We start from the raw sequence: 21,747 nt of genomic DNA, 5'->3' as shown, positions 1-21,747 counted from the left end.
TTCCTCCCACACTCCAAAGACATGCTGGTAGGTAAATTGGATCTTGTCCAAATTGGCCCAGTATATATATATGTATATCTGTGTGTATGACTGTGTGTCCCAAGCGTGTCACGATCGCGCAGTCAAACGTGGGTTTTGAATGGCTTTTCTCACAATCCTGCGAGCTGTTCTGTCTTGCTTTAACTTCCACTGTTCCTGATGACTGCCATTTCTTAATTACATTCCGAACAGAGGATATTGACATCTGAAAATGCTTTGCTATCTTCTTATAGCCTTCTCCAGCTTTGTGAGCGTCAACTATTTTCAGTTTCAGTTTTCTAGACAACTGCTTAGAAGAACCCATGGTGCTGATTGTTGGGGCAAGGTCAGATGAGTCTGGGCATTTAAAACCTTTGAGATTGACATCACCTGGTCATCCCAGACGATGATTGAGAACAATCCATGACACTGGCAGGTCTCAGATTCGCAAAGGGGGCAGTGCATGCTATAAATTCTGCAGGGTGCCCAAACTTTTGCAGACGCCATTTTTTTGTTTTCTGTAATTTTGAAAGTGTAAATGATGGAAATAAAATCTAACTTTTTTGACATATTATAAGAATGGCTAATCTGTAATTTGATGCCTTTTGGAGATTTTTCCATCTTTCCTTGGCTTCGTTATGCACATTAATACAAATTTTTACCTGGGGTGCCCAAACTTTTGATCCCCACTGTACTTTACTCACAACAAGCTGCTCTCAATACCAGTATTTGTTCACCTTTTTGCGCAGGCTAGACCCTCTTTCTTGCCAAAATGGATTTTAAAAAAGGATTTACAGTATAACATGTTTTGATTATATTGTACATTGCCCAATAAAAGCCTATGTGTCACCTCTCTGAACTCACATTAGTTGTCTCCATGGTCACTAAAATGCATATGTTTATTTTAGCATAAAACTACCTATTTATATACCATGGAACTTTTCCAGTATCATGTGATGATTACACGGCAGTTGTAAGTTTGTGCTGAAAAAATAAATAAGCAGAAGTGGTAAGGTGAAGTACAGCTCAGTTACAGTTCTAAATACAATTGTACTCACTTATTGATGAGTCTTGTCTCTTTCCTGTAGGGAATATTACATCACTCTGGTCAGCTGGGTGACAAACATTCAGCTGGCTGTGCAATGGCTCAATCGTTCTCAGAACCTATCAGTCCTCACCATTTGTGATGCGATCACTGGGATCTGTGTAGAGGTCAGTGTTTTGTCATACAATCATTTGCATTATTAGTTACCATTTTTTTTTTTTAATCCAACAAAAGTTTTATTTAGTTTGCAGAGGTACACTGCATACAAAATCCCCTTGACATGTCGGGGACAATACAAAATATAATTACAACCAGAGAAATACTAACACATACAGTCCTGGCATTCCCAATCTGGAGGTGGATCCCCCCCCCCCTCCCCACCCTCCAAACAACATTCTCAGGGCATCCTATCACAGTCCACGCCTCATCCAACATTAATACCCAACAGTCTATCCATCACCAGATCCACCGGGGCTAGACCCGGTACATCCAGCCACTTTGCCCATAGCTTCTCAAATTTGTGGGCGTTACCCCTGTGCTGATAGACCAACTTCTTATTAGTTACCATTTAATGAAAAACTTTACATCCCCCTGACAAGTATTCAGACAATTAAAACATTAAAAACACTTTTTTTATGTTGGAGGAGTCATTAATCAATGTTATACTGTACACCATATTACCAAAATTATTGGAATGCCTGCCTTTACACGCACATTAACTTTAATGGCATCCTAGTCCATAGGGTTAAAAATTTGAGTTGGCCCACCCTCTGCAGCTATAACAGCTTCAACTCTTCTGGGAAGGCTGTCCACAAGGATAAGGAGTGTCTATGGGTCTGTTTGACCATTCTTCCAGAAGCGCATTTGTGAGGTCAGGCACTGATGTGGACAAGAAGATCTGGCTCGCACTCTCTGCTCTAGATCATCATAAAGGTATTCTATCGGGTTGAGGCCAGTCAAGTTCCTCCACCCCAAACTAGCCCATCCATGTCTTTTTGAACCTTGCTTTGTACACTGGTCCAAATCATTTGGTGGAGAGGGGATTATGGTTTGTGGTTGTTTCCCAGGGGTTGGGGTTGGGCTTGGCTCCTTAGTTCCAGTGAAGGGAACTTTTAAGGCATCAGCATACTAAGACATTTTGGACAATTTCATGCTCCCAACTTTGTGGGAACAGTTTGGGGACGGCCCCTTCCTGTTTCAACATGACTGCACACCAGAGCACAAAGTAAGGTCCATAAAGACATGGATGAAGAAGTTTGGGATGGAGGAACTTGACTGGCCTGCACAGAGTCCTGACCCCAACCCGATTGAACACCTTTGGGATGAATTAGAGCTGAGCCTTCAAGCCAGGCCTTCTCGTCCACATCAGTGCCTGACCATACATATGCGCTTCTGGAAGAATGGTCAAACATTCCCTTAGACACCTTGATGACAGCCTTCCCAGAAGAGTTAAAGCTGTTATAGCTGCAAAGGGTGGGCAAACTCAATATTGAACCCTAAGACTGGGATGCCATTAAAGTTCATATGCGTGTAAAGGCAGGTGTCCCAATACTTGTGGTAATATAGTGTATGTGAGAGTTTACATAGCATTACTACTGAAGAAGTCAGAACTTTGAGGTCATGAGAAGCTCAAGATACTAGTTGTCAAATGAAAATCTAATGGCAAGTTCTGTATATAATTTATCAGAATGAAATAAAAATGGTTCCCCGAAAGCCTATACTTTTTTTAGGAGTCTATTTTTATGATTAGTATTGTTGTTAAATTTCAGTCTGTAGATTTTGCCTAATCAAGGATGTATTAAAATTGGTGATCCTGATGAACACAACACCAGTGGCTACTTACTAAAAATTTTGATTTTGCCACAAAGTTGCCAATTTTCCTGAAATTTCACACTAAGTCACTGCAAACTCAGTTTATTCTCTTCACAATCAGTTTTCATTGGAACCTAGATGGATAGACCAAATGTATTAGCATCAGCATGTGTCAGCTAATATAGTAATAATTCTATGACTATTTGCCTACCTAAATAATTTATCAGTGTTTTTAAGGACACATAAAACTTTTTATGTGGCATGCTGTTTTAATACACACCTTGCTCATGTTTTTTTGTAAGCTGAGAAATGGAATTAAATGTTTGTTTGTTTTTTCATTATTTTATAATTAACAGGTTTAACATTATTTAAAATGTATTTATTAAAAGATTTTGCAAAAAAAAAAAAATGTATTTATTTATTTTTAGACACTAAATTGCGATAGCTGCCACCTACTGGCTTCATCAATTTTTTTTTAAGGAAACAAGATTGACTTTTAAGGTGTCAACACAATACAACAATTAAAAATATATACAATTTTATTGTTAAAGTATCCATAAAATCACATAGTTAAAAACATGAACACATAAAATGTATACATATAGAACCTTCCTTAATGCCTCCCATAGAGTAAATGACGACAACCCATATCAAAATGACACTATATTCGATTCACAAAATGTAATGATAGGTAGATGTCTTCCATTGGTAGGCAATTCCTCAATTCCTTAACGTGTTTCATGGGAACACACTAATTCTTCAGGAGGTGAGGGGTGCTGCAAGAATGAAAAATTAAACAATTCACAGTTTAAAATTCAAAAATGGCTTCACTTGCTTCTTATATTTATGTGAAACAAAAATCAACAAACAAGTCAGAGAAGTCAGACACCAAGCAAAGGAAGGCACAATTTTCTGGTCAAAGGCATGCATTGTTATGCCCTGGGGGCAGGTATGGGAATAAAACAAGGCGGCTAGCAACTACAACAATGTAACTGAAATAAAAAAAAATTATGATAAAAATGGCAAAAAATATATATAAACCACACACCTAGTGGACTGGGTAGGCTCATCAAAATATTACGCCAGATTTTTTTATTTTTTTTGCTGAAAACAGGGTTTTTTACCATCTTAATCTGGGGTTATATTTTGACAAGCCTGGACTAGGTAGACTCAATAAAACGTTACACCAGATTAAGATGGTAAAAAAAAATGTTTTCACAAAGTTTCCAACAAGAGTCGCAACTTCCTAAAAAAAAAAAATTGTGTGATATTTTGACAAGCCTACTTAGTCCACTAGATGTGTGGTTTATATATTTTTTATTTTTTTTGCTTTTTTGTTTTGTCATTTTTTTTATTTTATTTACATAACAGTATAGTTGCTAGCCGCCTTGCTTTATTCCCACACATGGCCCCAGGTTATACCACTGCATGCCTTTGACCAGACGATTGTACCTTCCCTTGCTTGGTGTTTGACTATGATTATGTGAGTTATTTTGATTAGTGTTTCACATAAGTATAAGAAGTGTAGCAATTATTTTGTACTTTGAAAATATTTTTCATTCTTGCAGCCCTTCTCACTGAAGAAATGGGGTGTTCCTGCGAAACATGTTGAGGAATTGAAGAATTGCCCACCCATGGAGGACACCTACCTATCATTAAGTTTTGTGAATCGAATATAGTGTAATTTTGATACGGGTTGGCATCATTTACTCTATGGGAGGCATTAAGGGAGGTTTTATATATATGGTATACATTGTATGTGTTGATGTTTTTAACTATGTGATTTTATGGATGTTGTAACAATAACAATTTATATTGTGTAGGATAGAAAGGGAAAAGGGATTGTTGCGGTGCTTACAAATAATAATCGAAACTAAATATTAAAATACATTTTTTATAATTTTAATGAGAATAACGTTAAAGTACAACAGAGCTGAATTATTCAGAGATATTTAACATATTCATAGTGAAGGTGGTCGAGACACAGTCATTCAAATTTTGGCAGAGAATTCAAATTTGTATATTAACTCGACATGTTTCGTCTAGTAGCTTCATCAGGGGTAAATATACAAATCAATCAGGGTATGCATAGGACTATGCAAAAAAAATACAAAGGAAAATGATATGGGTATTGAGTTTCCTATCACATTATAAGAAAAAATGTAGTTGCCAAAGATTGCCCCAATGGGAGAAGAGCTTACCACACCAGAAATCCTACAGATTGAGAGCCATTCGGTTCTAACTGCTAATGAATAACACACCCTAATTATAATACAATTATACATTTTGTTGAGTTGGATGATGATATTGCATACATTTTCAATTCAGTATCAGCCCAATCCCATCAAGAAGCCTTGTGACCACAGGCATATCACATGCTTTAAACCCATGAATTAGTGGTCAGGTGGCATGTGTCACAGATCTATCAGAATCTGACTAACAAAGCAGTAGTTGTTTAAATAGTAAAGTTAGAATTCCAACCTTGTCTGATGCTGTTTAAAATAATTCTACCTCTCATGCACTAATATAGATTACTTAATAAATATACATATTAGTAATTACAAAGTTGTTACCATATTTGGAAGCAAGTCAGAAGATGAATGTCACACAGTTGTTGAACGAATTGATATCTGTGTCTGGTTAAAATATGTGATTACTAAAAAGCATTTAGCCAGCAGATTACTTATAAAGATTATTACATCTAATCTCTGCACTGCTGCATACACACCCCTTGTGTTACTAACATATACATTGCACAGACACATATAAGGCCTCGTACACACGACCGAGTTTCTCGGCAAAAACCAGCAAGAACCTTGCTGGGAGATATTTTTTTGCAGAGGAAACCGGTCGTGTGTACATTTTCGTAGAGGAAACTGTCGAGAAACTCGAGGAGCCAAAAAGAGAGCAAGTTCTCTATTTTTTCGACAGGAGTCTGATTTGGCTCTTCGAGATGCTCGACGGGCTGGCTTTCAACGAGAAACTCGGACGTCTGTATGCTAAGAAACCCGCGCTTGCTCAGATTAAAGTATCATTTGTAATGGAGATAACACATTTTTAAAGCTGTAACAGACTGAAAAGTGCAAATCCTCTCTTACCAAACTTTTATTTAACACGCAAACACATGAAATTAGCAAAAGCAGCCCCAAGAGTTTAGCCAGTGGAATCGAACTTCTGTTGTATGCCGTTGTATGTGTTGTATGTCACCGCTTTTGAGAACGAGGAGATTTTGGCTTGACTGTGTGTACGCAAAGCAAGCTTGTCGAGTTCCTCCACAAGCCTAACAAGGAACTCGATGTGTTTCGCCCGTCGAGTTTCTCGGTCGTGTGTACGAGGCCTCACTCCTTATATGTATATATTGGGTTGCCTGCAAAATGTGTACTTCAGTTGGCCATGAGAATATGTTTGGGAAACATTTGCATAGGTTGTATACGCTTGCATATTAAAAGATTGTGGTGTGTGCCACAATTTTCTTTTGGGAAATTTATCATTATACAACAGAGAGACACTATTAAAATAGTTTTCCCCCTAAAGTTTCAAAATATGGGAGGAAAAAAGTTATTGCACAAAATACAAATTCGGTAAACACTAAAACAAAACAGGAGCACATGTTTCAATGTATAAATCACTATTTACCATACACTGTATTGCCAAAAGTATTGGGACGCCTGACTTTACACACACATGAACTTTAATGGCATCCCAGTCTTAGTCCACAGGGTTCAATATTGAATTGGCCCACCCCTTGAAGCTATAACAGCCTAAACTCTTCTGGGAAGGCTGTCCACAAGGTTTAGGAATGTTTGACCATTCTTACAGTCTTACAGTCTCCACTCTAATTCATCCCAAAGGTGTTCTATGGGGTTGAGGTCAAGACTCTGTGCAGGCCAGTCAAGTTCCTCCACCCCAAACTTGCTCATCAATGTCTTTATGAACCTTGTTTGTGCTCCGGTGCGCAGTATTGTTGGAACAGGATGGGGCCATCCCCAAACTGTTCCCACAAAGTTGGGAGCATCAAATTGTCCAAAATATCTTGGTATGCTGACGCCTTAAGTGTTCCCTTCACTGGAACTAAAGGAGCCAAGTACAACCCCTGGAAAACATCCCCACACCATAATCCTCCCTCTATCAAATGATTTGGACAGGTGCACAAGTAAGCTCTATAAAGACATGGATGAGCAACTTTGGGGTGGAGGAACTTGACTGGCCTGCACTAAACTCGATAGAAGACCTTTGGGATGAATTGGAGCAGAGACTGTAAGCCAGGCCTTCTTGTCCACATCATTGCCTGACCTCACAAATGCGCTTCTGGAAGAATGGTCAAATATTTCCATAGATACACTCCTAAACCTTGTGGACAGCCTTCCCAGAAGAGTTGAAGCTGTTATAGCTGCAAAGGGTGGGCCAACTCGATATTAAATCAAGACTGGGATGCCATTAAAGTTCATGTGCGTGTAAAGGCAGGGTACCACTACTTTTGGTAATATAGTGTATGTATACATAATATACCATATAAAACAGGGAGGATCTACAAACAGGCATTCTTCAGCAAAATAAATACTATACAAATAATTGAAAAATATTCATTAAAATGATCGAAAGTTAGCACCCTCCTAGAAAGGTGCTAAGATTGGGTAAATTTAGTTTTGGCTCACTGTATCCAGTGGAGCTGCTGTTTGTTGTTAGGCAAATTTAAATTTAGCTCACTGTAAAATGTGTGGCTGTGTTGATTGTTTTGGTTTGTTCTAAAGATCTGTAAATTAGTGGGCAGGAAGAGTCTAATCAGCATATAAATAATCATACAGCCATGGCCAATCTCTGGAGAGGGTCACCCAGATGGTAGTGGGGAGCCTGTATAAATACTCTGAGACAGAGAGAAAGGGTCTTTTTCCCTGATGAGGATATCACAGTCTAGGGATGCTGATAGCCCCCTAGGCCATTCTGATATATGCCTGCGGGGTATCCATGCTTCATGTGGGCCACCTGGAGGCCTGCTTTGATGGAATTGCAGAGAGCTGACTGAGGGACTGTCGTCTGAGGATCTAGTTTGGTATCACATCGAGAAAGTGTCTCAAGTATATTGGAAGAAGGCAACCAATTTTTCACAGACATTTGTGAGTACAGACTGGAGAGAAAGATCTTAGAGACTTTGGGCAGAAGCCATACCTCGTGTTGTTAGAGTCAGTTGTGTGTGTAAAGGGGACATAGTGTCCAGTGTCCTGAATTGCTTAGTCTATTTAATTCCCAGTGAAAGGAACTTTGCTTGGACTAGGAAGATCAAGCTCCTCAAGTTTGATATAGGCTCAAAGTTCTATAGAATATAATACATAGTTATTTATGCATAGTTTTGGAGTATCCCACTCAATTCCCTATTCCCATCCAAGTTTACCAAAAATAAAAACACTAAAAGGAAACCCTTGGACTGTTCATTGAACCAAAGAGTGACTGTGTGCTTGGCTGTGGGGCAAATATAATGCCCCGTACACACTACCGGTTTTCCGACGGGAAAACTGTGAGGAGAGCTTTTGGCCCGGAATCCTGGTCGTGTGTATGCTCCTCTCACAGTTTTTCTGACGGGATTTCCGACTGACTTTTTCCCGTTGGAATCTCTGCACTCATTTAAATGCTTAACAAAATCTGCTGATTTTTTTCCCAGTGGCACAAGTTCATGTTAGGGACTTCTACTGACTTGCATTTAGAATTGTTTTATGTGTGTAACATGCCTACCTGCATAGCCTACAATGTACACAAGCACACTTTATGCACACAGCCACTTGTTAGTTTAATCAGCTGTTTAACAAGGCCTTCTGCCAATGGGTGATGCCTGGTTTAGAGTGTTTCTGCAGGATGTATTGCACAAATTTTTATTTCAGTCACCAACCTTTGCTCTGTTTCTCACCTTTGGGTGAATGCTGCCGAACCCTGACCTTGGTGCATTCCTAACTTCAATTCCTGCCACTAGATTCATTTCTGATGCCTAGTTTGACTGATATTCTGGAACTGGCCACTGACTTGTCTTCTGACCCTACCTCAACTTGGTACTGTATCGGGTTCTGAGCTGTGGCTTTTCACTGACTATGCTTTTATTAACCCTGCTTCAGTTTACACAGATTCAGATGTGGCTGAATAGGCTGAAGACCCCCTCAAAGTACAACAAAACATCCAATTTTGAGGAAAGGTTGCTGTTATGAATGATAAGCACCGCAGAATCGGTCATTGTTTTTAAAAAGCTGTTTGGCGTCTAGTGGTTTTTGTGCCCATATTCTCCATGGCTTCTTGTGGTTGTAGTAATTGCATTCCCACTGAATCTGTTTTCTCCCTGTCATATAGTGCTTTAGTGTGTGTAAGTCCCTTGTTGTCTAGCTGGTTTTGTGACCATATTTTTCCTGGCTTCTTATTGTTTTTGTGCCTATATTCCACTATAAATCCAGTAGTTACTGTGCCCATATGCTTTGTAACCAATTGTCTCCAGTCATGTAGTGGATTTCACTCATATATTCATCCAGACATCAAGTGTTTAGGTATAATAACTAATATGGGATGTCATAGTAGGTTGGTATAATTTCTAATATGGTATTATATATAATTTATTTACCAGCCCCTGAGGCATCACCTTCCCAGAGGTTAAAAAAATCAGTCTCTGGCTGCGATCCCATCTGTTCAAATGAGTGTGGAAGGAGGGAGCCTATGTTCTTTTTTTGTTTTGCCCGTTGTTATCGGAAAGTAGAAAACCTGAACTGGGACATGGTAAACCCATTTAATTTTTTTTACTTAAAATGTTACTAAACCCAGGACCTTGCACCACTATATCTGGTCTCCCGCAGTACACAGAACATGCAAATGCAATTATTTTAGTAAATATAAACTTCTAAATACCTTTTCTCATCAGCAGTTACAGCAGTCTTGTGACTTCAATCAGTGTCTGGCCAAGCACTGGTTAAAGCTTCTAGGAGGAGTTTTCATTCTCGTCTGACTATCCTATGAGACTGCATGACCCCTGACTTTCTGTATGGACAGTGCTAATTGGCCCTGTTCTCATCACATGCATCCTCCCAAAAGAATACAAAACTCTCTAGCAATACACACCAAACTGAGCATGTGCAGAGTGCCCTCAAGGCTCTGTTCTATCAGCAGATGGATTGGGGACAGTAAAACAAGGGGAGAATCTGAGAAAACAGGATCAAACAGCCATTTTGCACAATGTGGGGGATTAACCCCTTAGGTTCCACAGTGAGTAAAGCATGCTTTACTGCAGGGATCCTCAAACTACGGTCCTCCAGCTGTTGCGGAACTACACATCCCATGAGGCATTGTAAACCTCTGACATTCACAAACATGACTGGGAATGATGGGAATTGTAGTTCTTGAACAACTGGAGGGCCATAGTTTGAAGATCCCTGCTTTACTGCATATACAGTCTGATCGTACTGTTGGGGGTTTAGTAACACTTTAAAAGTAATATAGTTTCTTACTACAGTAGAATGGGTAAGGGATTCTTCACCAATTCCTAGGGGAAAAAATTGCAGCTTGCTTATTTTCCACGAGGATCAGACATGTTGGAAATAAACCCTTCCATTCCTGCCTTTTCTTAAACATCTCTCAAAGGAATCCCCAATGCTGGATATGGTGGCTGATATCAGCATGACATGGGGCCTTTAGACCCATTATCTGCTTTCCATGGGGATCTCATTCCTGGTGTGAGAGACTAGTTTATTAGATAAAGCGGGCATATATTTTTAACAGTTTGCAACCTGACATGAGCACTGTTAGACCTCTCAATATTACCTATTTACATGCTTGGGGCAGATGAAAAGCTAAAGCAATTTTAACACCTGAATGTAGCGTTTTCACCTGGCGGAAAATCGTTCTGAAATATGATTATAAAGTTTGATATATAACTTTAGCTTCTGATATGTACTAATGCAGATTGATGACTCCACAGTAAAGTCCTGTGTACTTTTTGAGTCTCGGCTAGTGTCTGAATATTGGCTTTACCTACACATGAGCTATTGACCTTGGGATAATGTTAGAATGAGTAGATAAAGGACAGAGTTCTGGACCTTTAAGCAATTCTCTGCATTTATTATTATTAATGCTATGTACATACAAGGGTAAAAACAGAAAACATATACAAAAAAACTGTGTACAATACATAATATAGTAGCAGTAGCATTCATTCTGCAAATTCTTTCCAGAATAAGTATTTTTGTAATAAGGCACCAACCATAATCAGTATATGATGCTTATATCACCTTTCTCACAGGACAATGTAGCATTGGCTCCAACAGAACCCTCATCATTTCTATCAAGAGATATCCCATTATTATCAGACCCATCAACACATCAGTTATTTCCATGGACACCTGCAATCACATTCATTCTCATTTCCCATCATCCAAAATAGTAATGCTATTGCTTATTGTATGTTTAGAAGCACAGAGCCTCAGCGGATATGTGGATCAGTACCCAGGTAAAAAAAAAATATATTTTTTTCTTTTTCTTTGTTAAGTACTACAGAGCTAAAAAAAAAAAACACAACATAAACAAAGAAAAAATCTGATTTATGTTAGTTGTAAATATATACACACAGGACCCGAAGTCTGATGTATTGTAAAATTCTACCTATCAAAATACTGCTGAAAACAGGAGCTGTAAATTAAAGCCCAGTTACAGCTACAATATAAAGAGTGATTTACTAAAGGAGTTTTTTTTACGCTGAGTCAGAGAAGGTGTTTACTTCAAGCATTCATGCAATTGCAGTTAACTTTATGGTTTTTCCTTGACTAAATTCAGCAGCTAATTTGGAACATTGGAAATAAACAGTAGTTCCCTAGACCAACATAGCATTTACTCCATTAGTAAATTAGTCTTAAAACGTGAAGTCAGCTAAGGGGTTTGTATGTCAATGATGTGCTGTAAAACTCAATACTGTGGTGTGCTACTTTCAAGGTGAATGGCACATCATCTTAGGCTGGCAGTCAACATGCTCTGCTCGATGAAAAAGGGCAGTTTCCCCAAAAATTACTTTCAGTGCTTTGGGAGAAAAACATAGACTTTTGGTGACATTTGTGTGACACAGAAATCCAAGGTTATTTGGATGGCACATTTCTTGATTCTACCTTTGCCTCGCAGGCCGTTCCTGTGTTCTCCACTGATAACATCTTTCTCTTGGTGCCAGCAAAGCCAGATGGACAAGGGGAATATATGCATGTCGCTATGTTATCCACAGAGGTAATTTAGATTTGCAACGTCTTGATTCAAAAACTGTAATTATCCTAATCATCCACAACAAGGAAGAAAATGTTAATATATACAGCACAAAAGTCGTATTTAATATTTTATTAGCAAAATCTACTTATTGAAAAACTCTACTTACTGGCTTACATTCCTATAGTTTTAAACACTGGATGGCACACAATAGCAGATAAGCTCAGCTGCTTACTAAAATGCAATGTTTTTCTTGGTTACAACCTTGTTTTTCGATTTTCTATAAACAAATAGGTAAAGGGCTAGATCACACTGTAACATTCGAATGCCTGCATTCCAATGTGATTCCTGCTTTGTCAAAGTCACATGGGCAATGACAAAATGTGCAGTGATGCGTAGTGATGTCATCACGCATACCTGGACTGGTTATAATACAGAGCTATCATAAACAGAAGATTAGTACCAAAACAGAAATCACAAATATATGAATCAAAACAGTACATGAAAGGAGCAGCGTCACTCGTGTGAACCATAAGAGATAATTCTTAAATGGAGGTTCACCCTAATTTAAAAGCCAGCGTTAATCACACCGGCTCAGTGTCAATCTTTAAAGTTGGCTATCAATCTTTTTTTTAATAAATCCCATACCGTGTTTCTGATGTCTGAACCAGGCACTTCCTGGTTTAGCTCCCGCGGGAGTGGGCGTGTCGGTTTAGCTGTGATCGCCCCAGTGATTCCTGGGAGCACAGCGTTGTGTATGACGTTACAACGGGGCGTGACCTTTTCAGTATGCCGGCCGTTGTGATGGCAACTGTGTATTGTTGACAGCGCCGCTCGCCGTCAACACTGCACATGCGCGGGATAGAGCGGTGAATGCTGGGACATCAGCATTCATCGTATCCCGGAAGGATTTGCTTGTGGGCTTCAGAGTGCCAGTTCACCAAAGAATTTTATAAAATTATTTTTTACGGCAGAATGACAATGCGGAGGGCTATGAAAATAGAACACGTGAGCACACTATTAATGTTATAAAGAGCGGCAAATGCACATGAAATAAAAAAATAAAAATCACGCAGAACCCCCGCTTTAAGTGCACAAGAAGGTCCAAGAATAAAGTCCAATAATAATCATAATAATAACAATAAATATTCCTATGTGTTCCTTGCAAATGCCACAGCCAGTGAAGGGATATAGCATGTGAGAAAAAGATCCTGTCCTGCACCCAATGTCACGCAAACTGCTTATCAGATGTAAATGACCACTGAGGCAGGGCGTGAGGAAGTAGGTCTCCCTCAAACCAAACAGGCTACATCCACCTTCAATGTTTCGACAAGGCTCAAAAATAAAAACAAGATGCCTCCATAGTGTCTTATGATAACAGCAGTTTAATAGTTAACAAAGTAATGCACTTACAGGAATCCAGAGATAAAATGGCATTTGTAAAAAATCCTCATATGTCTTGCAGTGTCCCTTCAGGCTTCTCCCAGGTGCACTTGTATACCGACCAATCAGGATTAGGTCATGTAATGACATCACTGTCGTAGGCCCCAGCCTATGCGTTTTGTCACAAAGTACATTGTCTGAAATCCCCTTATAGGGGAAACATACCTTTTTATATGTGCTATCATTGTTATGCACCAGATCTAGTGCCAAGGTTGAAGTGAGTGCATATTTATTACTTTTAATAAAGAATGTTTTTTTGTAAACAGTAAGCACCATGATGGTCTTTTTTTTTTTTTTTGAGCCAAACACTAAAGCCCTTTATGGCAAAGAGGGGGATATTATTTAGGAAATTAAACCGCCATTGGTAGAGACCCAGTGTCTGTTGCCAATATCCCAAATAGTATGCAAAAACTGAAAAGGTACACCCCCCCCCGGTACTGTGTGACCTTAAGGGCAAACACGTAAATGGTAAAGAGGGGTACAATCTGAATCTGATTTTGAAAATGCGGTTTCCACAAAAGTAAACTGCGCCATTTTCAAAAATTAAAAGAATCGATCTTGGGACCCCAGATCTCTCCATAATGAATACCTGTCACATGCCTATTACTGTCACAAGTGATGTTTACATTCCCTTTGACAACAATAAAAGTGCTAAAAAAAATTACCGTTATGTGTAAAACTAAAAATGAATCATTTTAAAAATCTAAACATTTAAAGAGCCCCCACCCTTCTATGCTCACACGCAAAGGCAAACCCACTCATTGGTCCTGCACGCATATAAACAGCGATCATCCCACACATGTGAGATATCGCCACGAATGTCAGATCATGGGCAGTGATGGTAGCACTAGACCTGTGAAAATCTAAAAACTACATACATTCACAATGAGGTTTTTATTGGTAATTGCACAAAGGAATAAGTTTCCTTTTTATTTAATTTTATTTATCACCGATGTTTAGGGGAATGGCTCTGATTTAATGCAGAGTGATGTTGTAAAAGGGAAGACTCCAGGGCTCGAGTCCTGCGGGAATGCGCGGGAACGGCGTCCCTGCACTTTTTTCACAGCAGGAACGCCGTTCCCTTTGCAGGACTAGAGCAGCTGAGCCGATCCTTGACTAAGCAGCGATGCTGGGCATCACCGCATAGTGAAGGACTCGACTCAAGTCACTGTCAGGGGCAGGCGAACTGAGCCGAGCAGACTCGGAGCTCCTCCTCCATGCTCCGACCTCGCCTGCCACTTGTCCTTTAGTACACGGCCGGTTGCGTGTCACATCACGTGGAGGCGGAGTCACACAGCAACTCTTGGGTGAGCCTGCGTCTCCTCTTCTCACACCGTCACACGCACTCTGCCCTGACACTGTGTGTGCAGTGAGCTGTAAAAAAAGCCCATTTTGTTCCCTGCTATAATATATATTTATTTTATATTTTTTATATATATTTATATATTTATATTGACCAGCCAGCCAGCACCCTGAGACCAGTCAGGCCAGCACCCTGAGACCAGTAAGGCCAGCACCCTGAGACCAGCCAGGCCAGTACCAGTATTTTCTGTGAAATATATATGCATATGAGCGTATCATATATTTTTTTTTTTTTTTTTGATGGGGGAGTGGATCTTGGGTGGGAGTTCCCACACTTTTTTTCCCCAGGACTTGACCCCTGGGACACTCTCTCCATGTGCAGTCAAGGAGAGGGTACATCATCATCCAGTGCAGAATAAATACAATTCAGGACTGAGGTGCCTTGAAATTTTGCATACTTTTAAAGGGTGTTGTGACTGAAAAAAGGTTGGAAAATGCTGGCCAAATACATGGGCTTTTTGTTGCACCACAAAGAAACACAGGGAACCATCATTCTACTACCCAGAAGTAATAGCAGGCATTTATGAACTTCTTCTCTGTCACACTTGCATACATCCAATGCCATCAGAAAGAACTGGAGACAGGGAGAGCTGGCTAGAGAGGATCAAATAATAAATTATGCCCCCTGACTTTTTTACTGCACCCCCAGATCAGACAGGCTAGATCCGACTCTGAGCTGAGGTAGTAACTGTGCTCATCCTCATATCAAAATGATATCTTGTTTTGTCCTATTTATATTATTGTACTCCAGCTCCTGTGTCTGCAAAAAATGTTCTCTTTGAAATTAAATGATTATAATTATTATTACTATTGCAATAATAATAAAAATGTATAACTGTCCAATGTACATTTATTTCCTCTGCAGCTTGGTAGTAAGGACAGTTCTTTGCGTATGCTGACATCTGGTGACTGGGATGTTACAAGGATTGTGGCGTACAATGAAGACAATAAAACAGTGTGAGTTATTGCTATCCACTGTAAAGATGGGTTTCCAGGGAAAAGAATGGTACAAGAAACTCTGTGGGGCATTGAAGAACGAAGTTACAAATAGAAAACAGACGTTTAGAAAATAATTCAAATTGTTCAATATATACAATAATTCAAATATACAATTGAATATACAATTCAAATATACAATAATGACCAGTGAAGTTCCACTTTAAGTACATTTTTGAATAAAGAATAGAGATTTGAACCTACTAAAAGACACTATAATTGAAAAAAATTCAATTATAGAAATTATACAAAGTTGCATGACTGGGAAATGTTTTAGATTTATGCATTAAACCTGTTATCCCCCAATGGGTTAAATGAAATGTTTTAAGTCCTGTCATTTTCGTACAGTTTTCTGTTTACCCTTTTTATACAAAGGGGCAGATCCACAGAGAGAGTATGCCGGCGTATCTACTGATACGCCGGCGTACTTTCAAATTTCCCGCGTCGTATCGTTGTTTTGAATCCTCAAAACAATATACGACGGCATCTGGGTTAGATCCGACAGGCGTACGTCTTCGTACGCCTTCGGATCTAAGATGCAATTCTTCGGCGTCCGCTGGGTGGCGTTCCCTTCGTTTTCCACGTTGAGTATGCAAATTAGCTATTTCCGACGATCCACGAATGTACGAGCGGCCGGCGCATTCCTTTACGTCGTCTCTAGTCGGCTTTTTTCGGCGTATAGTTAAAGCTGCTATTTCGTGGCGTACTCAATGTTAAGTATGGCTGTCGTTCCCGCGTATAATTAAATATTTTTTTTTTTTTGCGTAAGTCCTTCGTGAATCGGGATGGACGTAATTTACGTCAAGGTCAAAACCAATGACGTCCTTGCAACGTCATTTCACACAATGCACGGCAGGAAATTTAGGGACGGCGCATGCGCAGTTCGTTCGGCGCGGGGATGCGCTTCATTTAAATGAAACACGCCCCCTACCCGCCCAATTTGAATTCCGCGCCGTTGCGCCGCTTGAGATACACTACGCCAAAATCCTTATGGATTCGAACCAAAGCCAGGTAAGGTACGGCGGCGTAGCGTATCTCAGATACGATGCGCCGGGGCAGATCTTTGTGGATCTGCCCCAGTGTTTTCAGCACATCATCACTTACAATCATTCTCTTAGTAAATTGATTTACTAAAATTAGAGAGTGCAAAATCTGGTGCAGCTGTGCATTGTAGCCATTTGGCTTCTAACTTCAGCTTGCTCAATTAAGATTTGACAATAAAAACTGGAAGCTGATTGGTTTCTATGCAGAACTGCACCAGATTTTGCACTCTCCAGTTTTAGTAAATAAACCCCTATATGTTTAACCACTTGAGACTCGCGCTATTGACAAAAGACGTCAACATCGCGGTTCTCAGGTGCCAAGTGGACGTCTTTGGACGTCATTTGAAATGCATTACCCGCGCGCGCCACTGGGGGGTGCGCGGCGGGTAACCACTGTGTGTAAACACAGAGCTCCACGTGCTGTCAGAGGAGAGGAGACCGATCTGTGTCTCTTGTACATAGAGACACAGCATCGGTCACCTCCCCCAGTCACCCCAGTCACCCCCCTCCCCCCACACAGTAAGAACACACCCAGGCTACACAGTTAACCCCTTCCTCACCACCTAGTGTTAACCCCTTCCCTGCCAGTCACATTTATACAGTAATTAGTGCATTTTTATAGCACTAATCGCTGTATAAATGTGAATGGTCCCAAATTTGTATCGAAAGTGTCCGATACGTCCGCCGCAATATTGTAGTCCCAATAAAAATCGCAGATCGCCGCCATTACTAGTAAAAAAAAAATAATGACAAAAAAATCATAATTCTGTTCCCCATTTTGTAGGCGCTATAACTTTTGCACAAACCAGTCGCTTATTGCGATTTTTTTTTTTTTTTTTTTACAAAAATACGTAGAAAAATACGTATCGGCCTTAACTGAGAAAAAAAATAGTTTAAAAAAATATATATAAAAATATATATTTTTTTTAAATTGTCGCTCTTTTTTTGTTTATAGCGCAAAAAATAAAAACCGCAGAGGTGATCAAATACCATCAAAATAAAGCTCTATTTGTGGGGAAAAAAGGACGTCAATTTTGTTTGGGAGCCACGTCGCACGACCGCGCAAATGTCAGTTAAAGCGACGCAGTGCCGGAAGCTGAAATTTCGCCTGGGAACGAAGGGGGTTTATGTGCCCAGTAAGCAAGTGGTTAAACTGGTCAAACATGATTCAAATTTTAGCAGATTCCTGCTGAATTGGATGCTGTGGGTGGCTCTGTTGGTACAACCTAGCTCAACAAATTTCAATTGAAAAATTTAAAGTTGTGCGCTGAACAGTGACTGCTTCCTTTAAAATGTGGTCACTGTAGCTGTCTGAATATAAAAGGTGGCAGGGGAGATTCCTTCATCCATGCTGATTAGCATAGATGGAGGAACCTAGTTACCTATCTCTTGTTCAGCATGTAAGCTTAAATAAGATAAATCTATGCGGTTGATTAAGGGCCATTCATATCTGCGTGTTCTGGTGCATGAAGCAAAACACCTGTTGCACGTGAGCTTTTTTTTTGTCAGATTACAAGCGTTTTTGGCCCCATAGACTTCAATAGAAATGCCTGATTTGAGCGTTTTACGAGCATTTTCTCAATAATTTTCGGCTTAAACAGCAGCCCTGCACCCCTAATTTCTTCTCGTTCTTCTCTCTCTAGTGCTTTCTATTGACTAAACAAAAATGCATGAAGCTGTAACATGCTTGTAATGCGCTTCTAAAATGTTTTAAGAAAAAGGCTTGTAAAAAGCTGCAAAGAAGCTTAAAAAAAACGCCCAAAAAACATCAGTAAATTGATATGCTCAGGTGTGAATGGAGACTTACTAAAACTGGAGAGTGCGAAATCTGGTGCAGCTGTGTATGGTAGCCAATCAGCTTCTAAATTCAGCTTGTTTGGTTAGCTTTGACAACAAAAAAAATTGGAAGCTGTTTGGTTTCTATGCAGAGCTGCACCAGATTTTGTGCGCTCCAGTTTTAGTAAATCAATCCCTATGTGTATCTAGCTGACGGTTTTACAGCTATCCAAACATTATTTTGATCTTTTAATACATGTCATTCAACCTCTATGCTTTAGATTTCATATTTGAGTCATTACAGTCCAATGCTAGCAAATAAAGATAGGTCAACCATTCATTTATTTTATTCCATCACCCACCACACTCAATATTCATTTTATTATTTAGCATTTATTCAGTCACTTATATAATCCTTTATCACACCCAATATTCTATTTCATGACATACAGTATAATTTATTATATTCCACCATTTCACTATACTGAATGCAATCCACTATCATTATTCAAATTTATTTATACTGCCCTATGTATCTTATCTGTTTTTTCATTCACACTGTTTTATTTATTCCCTTTAAGTATTCCCCTATAGATTCGTCTGCATGCTTTACCTATTTCACACTTGTCAGTGTCACCTAGTTCTTTTATTTTATTTTTATCAATCATCATATTCAATACTCCTTTTTTATGATTGTTACATTTTCATTGTCTTTCACCACTTATTGTACTTTATGCTCCCTTTTTATGATTTACTTCTCATTATTTATCATTGCTATTCCCCATCATTAATCTAATTTATTAACACTGTTCCATGCATCATATTATCATCTGTTTTTTTATTCACATTGCTCTAAGTACTCTTTTTTTTTTTTTTATTTATTAATTTTTTAACAGAGAAAGTACTCTCCTTTTTCAGTTTGTCTCTATGTGTCACTGCTGGTTTTATCCCTATTCCATTCTTGTTTTCAGTTACTATTGCATTGTTCATCATTGTTTAACATAGATCTGTATGGTCATCTGTTACATTGGGGTTGTTTTACTAAAGGAAAGTAGGCAGTGCGTTTTGCAAGAAAATGTTTCCTTCGCTTAGTAAATATCATGAAAAAAATTACTTTGTAAAGAATACCTAATCATGTGCAAAAAAAAAAACAGCAAACACCCTTGCGGGTTGAGGACAATCTCAAGGCACCCATTAAAACTAAGGACAATCTTGAGGCACCCTATTCTAAAATGAAAAAAAATATTTGAATAGTTTTACATAATGCAGCAACATCCACACACATAGGACACCCAACGGTAGAGGCGATTTAGCCCCCGTTTACACCGGTGCAATTTGTCATGTGATTTGATAGTTCTAAATCGCATGACAAGTCGCACACCATTGTCAGCAATGAAACCGCTCAAATTACCGCGACTTGTTACAGCGACTTTGAAAAAGGTTCCTGCTCATCCTTTTGCTGGTTTAATTGTGATTTGCACTTTTGAAATCGGCAGTGCAAAGCGCACTGATGTGCGACTTTGAAATCATGCTGAAGAAGCATGATTTCAAAGCCGCACTGGTGTGAATGGGGGCTAAGCAAATACACCTTTGCACACTGGTGCTGACTAGTATTTAACCACTTCAGCCCCGGACCATATTGCTGCTCAATGACCGGCCCCTTTTTGCGTTTCGGCACTGCGTGGCTTTAACTGACAATTGCGCGGTCGTGCGATGTGGCTCCCAAACAAAATTGGCGTCCTTTTTTTCCCACAAATAGAGCTTTCTTTTGGTGGTATTTGATCACCTCTGCAGTTTTTATTTTTTGCGCTATTAACAAAAATAGAGCGACAATTTTGAAAAAAAATGAATATTTTTAACTTTTTGCTGTAATAAATATCCCCAAAAATATATAAAAAAAAAGTTTTTTTTCCTCAGTTTAGGCCGATACGTATTCTTCTACATATTTTTGGTAAAAAAAATCGCAATAAGCGTTTATTGATTGGTTTGCGCAAAGGTTATAGCGTCTACAAAATAGGGCATCGTTTTATGGCATTTTTATTAATATTTTTTTACTAGTAATGGCGGCGATCAGCGATTTTTATCGATACTGCGACATTATGGCGGAAACATCGGACACTTTTGACACATTTTTTGGACCATTAGCATTTTTATAGCGATCAGTGCTATAAAAATGCATTGATTACTATAAAAATGCCACTGGCAGGGAAGGGGTTAACACTAGGGGGCGAGGAAGGGGTTAAGTATGTTCCCTGGGTGTGTTCTAACTGTAGGGGGGGTGGACTGACTGAGGGAAATGACAAATCGATGTTCATACATTGTATGAACAGACGATAGGTAATTTCCCCCCTGACAGGACCGGGAACTGTGTAGCACATTGCCTTGAATAGTACTCGCTTGGTGAGTGGAAGCCAGTGTAGTTTTTCCAGCACAGGAGTGATGTGATCTGTTCTGGCACATCCGTAGACCAGGCGAGCAGCTTGATTCTGGGTTACTTACAAACAGATCTTTAATTTTCCGGAGTCTCTGTATATAGAAGTTGGAGTTTTTGATACAGAATTTTGCGTGAGGTATAAATGACAGGCAGGGATCAAAGATGATACCTAGGTTCCTGACCTGTTTTTTTGCGTTGGGATGGGGCAGAATGAAATGGGCCAGGCCAAGAGAAAATTGGTGGTTGATTGAGGGCCCACCAGCATCACCTCGGTCTTTTCTTTGTTGAGGCCTAGCTTGTTGTCGGCCATCCATCTTTGTATGTGAAGGAGTCCATTTCTCAGTTGTAGGTGCATATTTGGCCCATTGTCAGCTTCAGCCAGGATCTGCGTATCATCTGCGTAGATCTGGCATGCTAGTTTGTGTGTTGCAATGATATCAGCGGGCGGGCGCATATAGCAGTTGAATAGCAGGGGCAAAAATGCTGAGCCCTGTGGGACTCCATAGAGAAAGGGGTTTAATTGGCAAGCTGCATGCGTTCATCCGCACTTGATGGGTCCTGTCTGTGAAAAAGGAGTTAATCCAGCGGAGGACAGTGCCACTACATCCAAA

The 21,747-nt window shown here is 39.5% G+C and overlaps 1 protein-coding gene across 2 annotated transcripts in view; it reads left to right on the top strand.

Moving 5' to 3' along the window:
* Positions 1–21,747, top strand: part of LOC120929554 (inactive dipeptidyl peptidase 10-like) — a 218,487-nt gene that overhangs the window by 127,149 nt on the left and 69,591 nt on the right. For both annotated transcript variants that reach the window (XM_040341134.1, XM_040341135.1), the window contains exons 11-14: positions 1,107–1,230; positions 11,307–11,345; positions 12,008–12,106; positions 15,753–15,844. In XM_040341134.1, the coding sequence (XP_040197068.1) occupies positions 1,107–1,230; positions 11,307–11,345; positions 12,008–12,106; positions 15,753–15,844 (354 nt within the window). The remainder of the gene's footprint in view (positions 1–1,106; positions 1,231–11,306; positions 11,346–12,007; positions 12,107–15,752; positions 15,845–21,747) is intronic.

The sequence above is a fragment of the Rana temporaria genome, chromosome 2 (genome assembly GCF_905171775.1).
Source record: "Rana temporaria chromosome 2, aRanTem1.1, whole genome shotgun sequence".
NCBI lineage: Eukaryota > Metazoa > Chordata > Amphibia > Anura > Ranidae > Rana > Rana temporaria.
This window is presented reverse-complemented; position numbering and strand designations above follow the sequence as displayed.